This window comes from Stegodyphus dumicola, chromosome 10 (assembly GCF_044657685.1).
Source record: "Stegodyphus dumicola isolate Sdum_Otavi_A_Nest chromosome 10, ASM4465768v1".
In the NCBI taxonomy this organism is placed as follows: Eukaryota; Metazoa; Arthropoda; class Arachnida; order Araneae; family Eresidae; genus Stegodyphus; species Stegodyphus dumicola.
In genome coordinates, this window is record NC_140777.1 from 180404167 (window position 1) to 180416413 (window position 12247).

A 12247-nucleotide genomic window follows, 5' to 3' on the forward strand; every position below is an offset into this window, starting at 1 on the left:
TCAAAGAAGTGTTCTAAATGACAAAAATATTCATGTTTTTGAAATGTCAAATTTTTTGTTTTTAAATTAATATTAGTCAGATAAGGAAATCTAACTTTTAACACGGTCTTCAAGCTCCTATAGTTACTTATATTCGGAAAAGTTTTGTACTGGTTATGAAAAAATAAAATTATAAGATGTTTGAGTACCCTACGACAAAAATTGACCGGGATATTTAATTTCAAAATTTTCAGTTTTTCATATCATTTTTCTAATTGCCAGGATGGATTATTATTATTATTATTAGCCCAAAGAAGCGTTAGCTCAAAAGAGCTATTAATTTAGTTTTGGCATTTTGCGTTGATTCACTTTTCAAACTGTTGCCACCAAATATTATCTCCCTGTGTTATATTTAATTGAAATTGAAGAATGAAAAATCTGCATAAATGTATGTTTTTCGCATTGTGATAAAACAACGGTACCATCCAATTTTGAATAACGTAATCATCCACCGAATATGGGCTCTAATTTGGGATTTGGAATTGTTTTGTTACCAGTTTCATATTTTGTAACACTTAAACGAATTTTTGATTAACAAACTCGACGATTTCGAAGCGAGAAATGGCAACACTGCACGGGGGAAAAAAGCATTTTTATCTCCAGCGCGTGTGAGACTGTGTATTGGAAATTCTAAAGATATGCTTATTTTAAAATTATTTTGCAATATTGCTGTTGAACTGAATTTTACGGTTTGAGTACGTAGAGCATGGTTTTTAATAAATAAAGGCGTAATGTAAAATCTGAAAGCTTCATTTTTTATTTATTTTAATTATTATTGTATCTAGAATGGAAAAAATAAGCAGAAGATATATCATTTTAATGTTGAGTGGGAAGAAAATTGACAGTAATCACTCATATCTGACACAACTTTTTGAAAATTACTATGCGAATTAATTTAAAAAATAACTTAAATTTTCAAAATTTCCAGTTAAACTTTTAATGTTCTTCCATTTCCAAGTTAAGCGACAGTTAATTCGGTTCTTAAATAATTTAGGAATTTCAAAACTTCTAAGCAGCAACAGAATCTCACACAAAAACAAACAAAAGTACACAAACTCTTTTAAATAAATAAAATAGCAAGTCCATAATGCTAATGACCATTTTGGAGAGGAAAACTATCGTTAAAATCAAATCAATTTTTTTCTGTAGTAGCAGACTATTAAAACTACTATTAAAAAAATATACAAACAACAATCCAGTCGCCACGTTTTTCCGCTCTACGGAGAAATCGACAAAAATTTCGATAAGTAATGAAATATAGCACTCCTTCTCGCTGGCGCCATGCCCACACCATCAGCCAATGGGATATGCGCGCCGGTTTGTGACGTCACACACGTTGTAGGTCACACGCTCCAAACCCACGACTATCGTGGATTCGCCAGTTCAGTCATTCTGTATTGGTAAACCGAAAGCTGTGAGCAAACTGTGTGTCTAACGGTCAGATTTGTTTTGATTAGAACTGTCAATCCAGACATAAATAAACAAAACTGCGTTATCTCGCTTCTTATCTATACATAAAAGTCGAGGAGCATCTTTTGGTAACTTCAGTTTGAATCGTGTTAGCTAAATTGATCACATCTTCAGCATCGAACGTTCTCGAATACTAACGGGATCTTCTTTCGCCGCCGGCTCATTGGTATTGGTGAGCAATTTCGAATTTAGGAGATCTCCAGCATCTCAGAGTCTGTCAAAAGACTTAAATCCTTTTGCCGAGGAGTTCTTTAAATAAAAGTAAACTTAGATGTTTTCTATGCCTGTGACTATTTCTCTCCCGACGAGAGAAAGCTTGAAGTTTTGGAAAAAACGGACAGTTACCATCACAGATTACGATCCTACTTACAAGCTGTTGTACTTGGGAAACATCTTAACTTCCTATGCTAAAGGTGAAGGCTGCACAGACAAGCCACTGGCTACCCTGTGGAAAGCATATATGAAAAATCCCAAAGCTGCATCAGTGCCAATGGAACTTACTGTTTGCAATTCGGGTATGAAGGCTGTTACTAAAAATTACGGCGTTTCAGAGTACTGGGCTTACAGAATAACATACTGTTGTGCACCACCCGAGTATCCTGGACTTTTCTGCTGGATATACCGGCACGAGCGGCCGAAGATGAAGCAGGAACTTAGATGCCATGCTGCATTGTGCTTGAAACCAGAACAGGCAAGAGAACTGACTGCACAGCTTAAAGACAGACTAGCTCTAGCTCTTCAAGAATTTCGGCGGGAGAAAGTAAGTTCTTGATCTTTATTTTTCAGTAATTTATACATTCTTTTTCAGTCATTTTTGTGCAGTCTTCCTTTTTTATGACCATCTTTCTAATTTAAATAATGCAATATCATTATCTCATTCATATAAAGCTAATTTAAATTTTAAATTCTGAAAATTCAATTGTAAACGAGTAAAAGATTAGTTACTGCTGCGAACTAATTTGCAATAGTATTCATATTCAGAAAGCATATGTAAATTAAGTGCAAGCATCTAAATACATGACAAAAATATTTAATAATCCAAAATTTAATCCTAAAAACTTTTAAAGAACATTTAGTAAAGCATAAGAATTTAAAGAAATTTTAGTAATTTTTTTAAATAATTTGTGGTAAAGAAGAATAAGAATTTTTAATAATCAGTAAGGACATAAAGTAAGAAATTTAGAACCAATTTTTCACAAAGACCAAAAATTGAAATTCATAAGTAACAAATTTCGTAAAATCCTATAAATTCAAAAATAAGAATTTAATAAATGTTAAAAATAAAGTGCTTCAAACAAGTAATACCCGAATTTAAAAAATAAAGAATATTAAAAAAAGAGAAGTTCGATTAATTTAAGTGCCACTCATCAGGAGGAGGAACATTGAAATCTCTCTTCCGTAAAAAAAATCCTGTATTACTTGCTTGAAGTATTTTAGATTTAACATTTATTAAACTAATTTTTTTAACATTTATTAATTATTATTAGTTATTTATTACAGTTTTTTCAGCAGCTTAATGCGCGAAAATATCAGGCTCGCGCCTAATATTAAATATATATATATAATATAATCATTTATATTATATACATATTTTAAAATTGTTTTGTGCATATATATATATATTCTTTGCTGAAATCTGTTGGAATGAATTACATAACCTTCTAACAGGTTTCGGTTTTTATTCTAAACGTATGTATTGAAAATGATTTTTCAGTGACGAAGTTATGAATGTACAGAGAGGAAAAATAGTTAAAAAGTATTTTTAAAAGTAACAATTTTGATTTAATTCTGCATATTCAACATGTTTTGAATTCATAAACAGTCTGAATAATCATTATATATTCACATTTTTTAAATATATATTCACATTTATTATATTTTCAACAGAAAAGACATCTGTTAATTATATTCCGAACGAATTGTTTGTTTATCTTGTAAGTTTTCGAAACTATGTTTTTAAAACAAACGTGGAAGCCCTTTAAATAATCGCAGATTTTTCCAGACGAGTTATTTCAAAACCTCCTATCATTCTTGAGTTTGTATACATTAGAATTTGTTTTGTTTAAATGCTTTCTAGGTACGTGATGTTTGTAATCGTCGAGAGAACGTGTTATACGAGACAGTAGTAGTTTTTAACTAGGCCAGATACATTTTAGATTTCTTTTTCATGTTGTGGCATACCTTCCGCGTCTTGGTCATTTTTCATTTTATTTGAATTTTAGATTGTAATCAATGATTATTTTGTAAAATGGGACAGTTATTATATATATAAGAAAATATTAGAAAAAACGTGTTTGACTTTTTTATCTTCTTTGGTTACATGCATTTTTATTAATAAATTCAGTATCTTGTTTGATTTCATCAGTTACAAAGAAACATTTCATTAGATTTCGTTAGAAGTTGCATAATTTTTAGCCTGTTGTTTAGTTCTGTTGTTTCTCAAAATGAAATATATTGGATATTTTTTGTAATTATGTAAGCCTTTTCAACTTAGTAACATAAATATAACTTAAATTAAATTATAAGATTATTAGCTTAAGTTATCTGTAGATTTAAAGAAAACAAACGATAATTTTAAATAATTTTTTTAAAGGTGTATCAGCATATGATACAACGTAATTGCGTCTGTTTTATTGACAAATAAATGTTTTCCGTATGGTATATTAAAAATGCAGTTTTAATGACATTTTTAAAGTACTTAGGTATACCTGTATTTGCCCGTAATCGGTACATTTTCAGAGGCTTAAGATATAAAATTCGTCGCTTTTCAGAAAATTCCGAAGTCGACCTATTTGCAGGATTAAAGAGATAATGCTGTCAGATTAATGACATTAATATTGAGCTCAATTTAGTTTAGTTGATTAAACTGTTACTGATACGTAAGTAGATGTACCCGACCCCAAAGAAACTGAAATTAAGTTTAAAATGAATAACACGGATTTTAAGGTTAGAAACTTTTTTTTTAACTAAAACAAAATTGGCTTGCGATCTACTAAAAACATTAATTAATTTGCCGTGTAGTTGTTTATGTTAATATTTACAGCCTTTTTATGGATTTGTAAAGTAAAGATTGGAGGATTTCGTGGTTTTTCATTGTGTTTAACATAAATAGAATCCATTTCCTTAATGGAATTCTTGTGAACTTCCGTTCCCCCTGCAAGGCAGACAGCTCTCTCGTTTTTGCTATAAATAACTAAATCGATCAATCATAAATGTTTATTCACTTCTTGGAATTATATCGTAAAATACTTAAAATTATATCAGTTAAATGATCAGAATTTTACTGTTTTATATACTATATCGAATTTTAATGCATTTAAAGTAATTTGCGTGAAATTGACAGTATTTTGTTTTTAAATAGAAATGGATATTAAAGCAAATAGATTTAATTTTTGTATTGTACGTAATTTGTTTGTTTTATTTTAAGGCAAATGAAATTTAATTTAACCGTTTAACTGAAAAGAAAAGTGAAAAGTTTAGCGAGATTTACATGGCTTATTATTGACTTAAAAAAAAAAAAAAAAAAAAAATCATGTAGAGAACAAAAATGATCTTACTGAGCCATTTTAGGAAAAATACCGTTTTAAAGAACTTGTTTCCATTTTTTGCCGATTAAACATTAAAATGTAAAAATTTAACTGAAGCTTAGTGTTTAAATGGAAAAATAAATGTGTATGCCGGCCATTTAATCTTTTTACTTTTTTTCTTTGCCTTTAACGTTTTTAATATGCGTAGTAATTTATTCTTAATTCACCCCCTTTGCGTATAATTAAATTTATATACTATAATCCGAATTATTTATTTTTTATGCCTTAATTTAGTTGGCGTTTTAATGAAAATGAATTACGCAAAGGTATTGCTTATTAAAATAATGCCTTTATAATAGTAAATTATGAGCTCTTTGTTTGCATTATTTAGCTGTTGTTTTTATATATTTATTGGAATATTTAGCAGAAAATATTTTTTAAATATTAATTATCTCATTAAAGGTAAATTAATTTGACTGAAATGGTCTTAAAAGCAGTTTTTTTTTAAAGAAGCTTTTATTAAGGAATAAATAAATAAAATGAAAAATTGCTTTAACTTAGCCCACGGTTAACTGGAGTTACGGTTAATGCTACCATAGTTAAAAGACACAGGAAAGAGAAATAATTAGCACTATAAAGAACAGAAAAAATATGACTAACAATTGCATTTTTAATGAAAAGGGAATTAAATCAGCATTCAAAACAAGAACACACTTCAAAAACAGGAAAAATTGTTTTCACTATTGCTGTTGAATTTTGCTAGAAGTCAGTGGGAAAAAGAAATATAGTTAATTTATTTTTACGATTTAGCAATTAATTTTTAAATAGTTTTATAATATTCCAGATTATATACACCTAAATTAAATCGAACTGTTTGAGAGTTGCTTGTGATTTAAATAGCACAAAATAATCTGAAATTATTTTTGTTATCTTGAGTGTAAAATTTAAATAGATGTGTAATATATTGAAAAAGAGATAATTTTTTTAATCAGCTTAGTTTAAATACACAATAAAATTTTAAGTGCACCAGTTTTTTATTATTAATAATATCCTGGATTGTGGTTAGTTAGAGAAGTGCTTGTATGTATACAAACATGTTTTAATCGTATACAAAATAAAAAACATTGTATTGGGTAACCGGTTTACAGAATTCCTAACTGATACAGCAAAAATGCAATATTAAGGCCGGACGCGTGGTAGTTTTATGCCTAAGGCTAATCTGTGTGTCCCACGATTAAGCAAGCGCTGGGATCTTGATCAAACAGAAGGTAAAATCGCGAGCAGGCGCCAAGCTTCCGAATTACCTGCGGTAATGGCTCAAGGACATGGAAGGTCAACGCTTTTCGCGCGCATTTTTCCGATTCTTCTGTTTCGTTTTTCGTCTGCGCTGGTTATGTAAATTTATTCTTTTGCTGTGTTAGAACAGCAAATTCTTCTGTTTTGTTTGTTTAATACTTTGTTGAAACGATTACCTCAGAATGTCCTGTAGGGTCGTTAAAGTTTCGTTAGGTTGCAGAGTAGGCAATGCTTCCCATTAAAATTTATCTAGTAATTCATTAAAGCCGTTCTTTTTATCCAGATGTTGCTTAAGCTTGTTTAATCATGAAGGAACATGTTTGAAATATGAAAACCCTATGCAGTTAAATGTAAATTCGATAGTTGTTAATTACAAATTAACTGCGCATGTGTGAAATAAGATAAAAGCGCGTCAACTGTAAGTTTTATAAAAGAAATTATTAAATTATTTTTCTGTATTAAAATATTAAATTCTTAAATTTAAAAATTATAAGCCTATTTAAGATTGTTCGTTAGCTTTTTTTTTTTTAAAAAAATTAATTTAAAAAAGGCTTCGGATATAGTGTAGAATTGGGTGCCCCATCGATTAGCAACAAATTTTGTTAAATTTTGGCGATGAAACTCATTCCTGGTTACCATGAGAGTTTTAACTTTTGTTTTAGCTTCCTGATTTTGTTTAAATGAAAATAGATCGATGTGTACATGGACAAAGTTAAGGCAATGCCTAGTTTGTTCAATTCTCTGATGTTTTGTTTAAGTGAAAACAGATCGATTTGTACATGGACACAAAGTTTGTGTAGTTCTTTAACTTCTTATTTTGGTTTTGTGTAGCGGCCATCTTGAAATTGTGCCTTCCTGTCGCCAATCTTGGTGTCAAAAAAGATTCGCCATAAAGCAAGGGGTCCACAATTGTAAACTTTTGCCAAAGCTTTTTATTACACTAGAGCAAGTAATCCGTGAGAGCTTATTAGGCACGCTGACTGGTATTAACATTACACATTGGAAAACCACAAAAGCTCCATTTTGGCCAACCCATTCGGAACAGTTGGTATTTTTATTCGCGTTTTCAATTAAACCCCTTAATTCATTTTAGTATAATGCATCTTCGAATCAGTTCGTCGAGAATGTAATATTAAGTGTGTAAGTTATCTCATAAGCGACTTGTAAAATATTTTAAATATTCTCTTATAGATAGATTTGTGAGATTATATGTGACTTACAGACTCTTATACATATATAAGAATAAAGAATCATATAAAAATAATGTAATGAATAATATAAGAAATATTAGAATATTAAATTAACCTTTATCTTTTTCTCTCTCAACAGTTAACAAGACAAAAGGCGAGGCTGTCTCTGGCGAACGCTGTGTATGACTGTCCCTCAATGCCAAGGCGAAAACTGCTTTTGTATCGTGGCAGCATCAACTTCAGACCACCTATCGAGATGTCCCAAATTGCACCCAAACTGACTGTCATCGACGAGGATGATTTGGAAGATGAGTATGAGGATGTGGAAGTCGGAACCCCAACCAGTGACGACGATTTGTACATGTGCAACTCGGAGGGATCTTCTCTAAACTCATCTTTGTCTTCGTCACCTGAAAACGACACGTACATGAGGTTGAAAACTCTGATGTCACGCGAATCTCTCGGAGAGGACATTTTCTTGAGGCTCAAAAAGGCGCTGATGCTCCGTAATTCTATTGGAGAATCTTCCCTCTCAGATGAAGACCTGTGCTCAGACGATTCTGGAAGCAATAGCTCTGAAGACCTTGTTTGCTTATCTTGATCTTCAACTCATGAATTGACCACCAATACATTCTTGAGTTGAGAACTGTATTAAAACAAACCATGAACTACTACAAAAAGGCCAAAGTTTTGAAGCATCATTGTTGAAGTTTTCCATTTTACAGAAAGTTTTTCCATATTTATTGGACATGAACTGTTTGTGAAGTTGGAACATATTTTTAAAGCATCTAGTTTCTGAGGCCCATTTCCTTCAGTATTTAACATTATGAAACTTGCAATGAGAAATTATATACGTAATAACAAATTATTTATATAAAAATATATTTAGAAAATTTTAAATTAATTCTCTTTATGAGCTTCAGAAGTATCCTGGTGGGGAGACTAAAATCAGAATCAGTAACATTATAGTAAATCTTTTAAGAAAATACGAGGCTATATCAGAAATGTATTGATTTGTGTAAAATACAATTTATTTATTTTTAAATTACACATACAGTACGAATTTACTATTTACTTTTCAAATGCCAAATTAAAAAAAAATATTGTTACACATACAAATATCTAGTTACTTTTTTAAATGCTGAATTTGTTGAAATGTAAACATATCACACACTTCGTTTTAGTACTTTCAATTCCGCCCGCTGTTGAAAATTCTACCAAAAATTGTTATAAGAAATACGTTCCTTAAGTGTCTAATCACTTTGTGGTGCATATGTTTTAGACTGCTGTAAATAATACTCATTACTTTTATGTCTTTCTTATGAGTACAAATTTGTGATTTTGTCTTAAATTTCTTGCCATAAGCACAAAATTAGTTCCTTAGGTACCTTATGTTTTCCACAAAAAGTGAAATCTGTTCCTAAGGTCTTTAATGTTATCCCCTAAAATTAATTTGAGTTCCTAAACCTTTCTTTTAGACGTTGTGTTATGTAATTTTTCTATGTAAGTTATCTGATAAGTATTCGTTTAGCAGACGATTTTAATTACCGGTTAACTTTTAACAAATTAATTTTATTATTAATTAGGAAGTCGTGGTAAGAATAGTCAGTGCATTATAAATATTGCAGAGGCAATCAGTGTATTTAAAACGAAAGTTAATTTCTTTTATTTTCATATTAAACTGCTTCGTAAATAAATTAGGTTTAAAGTTTAATTCCCTTATTTTCATATTAAACTGTTTCGTAAATAAATTAGGCTTAATTTCAGTAATTAGTAATTTACCAAATACTAGAACCTTAAAATTGATTACTTTTTGTTTTAAGATAAGTTAGTTATTCATTATTTTTTTAATTAATTGTAACGTAAATTGTCCGTAGCTGTAGTAAAGTGAAATGGTGCGAATTATAAATGTTTTATTATTTCGTATTTTTACATATAATGTCTGTAGAATTAATTCTATTCTGTCTAGAGTTTATACGATTTCATATAGAATATTTTTAAAATCTTTATCCTCAACATTGTGCTTCCTCATTGTGCCAGATAGTTAAGACAATGTACATACTTCCTGTACGTGCCAGTATCTAGAAAAATAAATCTCAAACAATGCCTATACTTCCAGATTGCTTTATAGAGTTAGATAAGAGTTAAGTACTTTCAGAATAAAATATAATTGTGATTATCAATTTGTAAATATACTGTAAAGAAATGTTTAATAAATGAAGAAGAAAAAACATTTGAATATTTTCGTTTGTTGTTCCAGCTTTAGACTTTAACTACCTCTAATTAGAGAAATATTCGGCGTGACTTATATATTAAGTTTGTAGTGGTCTGCGAATTATGTAGTCTCCCGTATTCCTAGTCCCGTTGGAAAAGCCATTGTGACTTTAATTTATTTAAAGAGATCTGTTATATTTGTGTTGTGAACATTTATGTTTCATATGTGTAAATATGTACAGATTTTAAGCATGTTGAAAATTATGTAAATAGTATGATTGTTTGCTTTAATAAAAAGTTTTGTTTTAGTTTTAGAATCCTTGTGTTTATGTGTTTCTGTTTTGAACTTCGTATATTTTTAGATCATTTAAAATGCGTATTTTAAATAATATTAATAAATCAGTCATTATGAATTCATAAAGAAACAATTAGGAATTTGCATACAAAAGAATTTCCGGAGTGTAAATTTAGATAATTGATTTCAACAGTTGATTTCTAACTAATTTAACTTGTGATAACAAATAAGGAAATGTGATACCACAGACCAGACATATTTTATATTGCACTGTATCTTTTAACATCAGAACAATGCTAAAATTATTCTAATTTAAATCTGTGAAATATAATTTTATTTCATCTTATAAAAATTTAATTTGCTATCATAACACGCATATATATATATTAACAAAACTTAGATTCCAAAAAGTATTAATTGGAAAAACTGTTGGTTCTAGCTAAAAGAAAAATAAAACACCAGTAAACTAAAATATATACAAAAAAAAAAAAAAAAAAAAATGAAAGTTTTCAGATTTTGTATTATGCCCAAAAGGCCTTTTTTGAACGTTTTGTGTGTTACCTTTATTTATTAAATATCACGTTCTTCGCACTATAAAATTTAATTCAACGGCAATATCACAAAGTAATTTAAAAAAAGCATATCTTTAGAATTTCTGATACACAGTCTCGGGTGCTAGAGATAAAAATGTCCCTCCTCCCATACAGTGTTGCCATTGCTCGCTTTGAAATCGTTGAGTTTGTTAATTAAAAATTCGTTATAAAGTTTTACAAATATAAAATAGGTAATAAAACAAATTCCAAGTTCGGGTTTCCTGATGCCCATATTCGGGTGGAGGATTACGTTATTCAAAACTGGATGTCTCTAGGTACCGTTGTGTTTTCACAATGCGAGAAACATACCTACATTCATGCAGATTCTTCATTATTTAATTTATTTAAATCTTATCAGGGGTGTAATATTTGGTGGCAACAATTTGAAAAGTGAAGTGCCGTTTATGGTGAACCAACGCAAAATGCCAAAACGTAATTAATAGCCCTTCTCGGCTAGCGCCGTTTGGGCTAAAATCTGAAAAATTATATATAGATAATTATTTCATTAGTTGGTAATGAAACAGCCTCTCGATATTAGGTATGTTGTTTATGTAAGCGATAATGCATGGATTTTAGGATGCTAATGCAATGTGAAAAGTGAAAAATTAATTAAAAAAAACATGCAATTGTAGAAATAAAAAGTTAAATAAAGACGGATAATTAATTAGTAGACCATATGCATAATAAGTATAAAAAACTTAATTCTTAACATCTGTTCTTTAAATCTATTAAAACTCAAATTTAGAATGCCGCTTTTACTTCATCGAGGGTTAAGTCTGCCTTCTTTATTAATTTCATGTGATTATTTACTACTATATTCAGTGATGTAATTAAAAATTGCATAAAAATGGTATACTAATCCTAGTTAATTCATTAACAGTAGAATTTTGAAGTGAATGGTATTTAATCAGTGCTATCAGCATAAAAATTCCAAACATTTTGTTGATAAACTGCACTTAGAATATTTTAAAAACCAGTTCTTTTTTTTTCCCCCCTAAGATTCTTGGGAAAACAGCACATAGAGAGAAAAGAACATAGTATTCATATGCTAAACGGCATATCAGCTGTAAGAACAAGGAAAGTTACTTTAGAATAAAATACAGTCAAGAACAAAATAATTTATTAATATAATTGTGGTTATATGAGCACGATTTCTGCTTCGACAACTCTTCTTTCTCCCTTGATGTTACTTTTTCAAAGCTATTATTATTATTCATGAGCATGAAATGGAACTGGATGAGATGCATGTCAGAACTGCTGCCATTCATTTACATCTTTACAATATACTTTAAAAAAAAAAAAAAAAACTGCGTAAAACTTCCTTTCTTTGACATATCAAAGAGTTTACCACCTGCAGAACTCGCGGAGACTCAGGAAATGCGCCACCTGTCTTCTCGTTGGGTTCTATAACTGAAAAACAAAACTTCATACACTCAATATATTTATATGAATAAGAAAAACATTCGTTAACACTAAAATTGAGCATCACAATTTAATATAAATCTTTAGGTTATGTTAGGTTTAGGGAAAATTTTTATGCATTTTGAAAGATTCGATGGATGTCGCTGTTCTTCAAGGATATAAAATAGTCTGCGCCATTTTCCCAAATATATGGTACTTTTA

At 29.7% G+C, this 12247-nt stretch overlaps 1 protein-coding gene across 1 annotated transcript; it reads left to right on the top strand.

Annotated features, from left to right (window-relative positions):
- The first annotated feature begins 1417 nt into the window (after positions 1–1417).
- Positions 1418–10053, top strand: LOC118183317 (protein FAM43A-like). The gene is made up of 2 exons (XM_035352810.2): positions 1418–2269; positions 7662–10053. The coding sequence occupies exons 1-2, from the start codon at positions 1781–1783 to the stop codon at positions 8121–8123; spliced, it is 951 nt and encodes a 316-aa protein (XP_035208701.1). The 5' UTR covers positions 1418–1780; the 3' UTR covers positions 8124–10053.
- The last annotated feature ends 2194 nt before the right edge of the window (positions 10054–12247 follow it).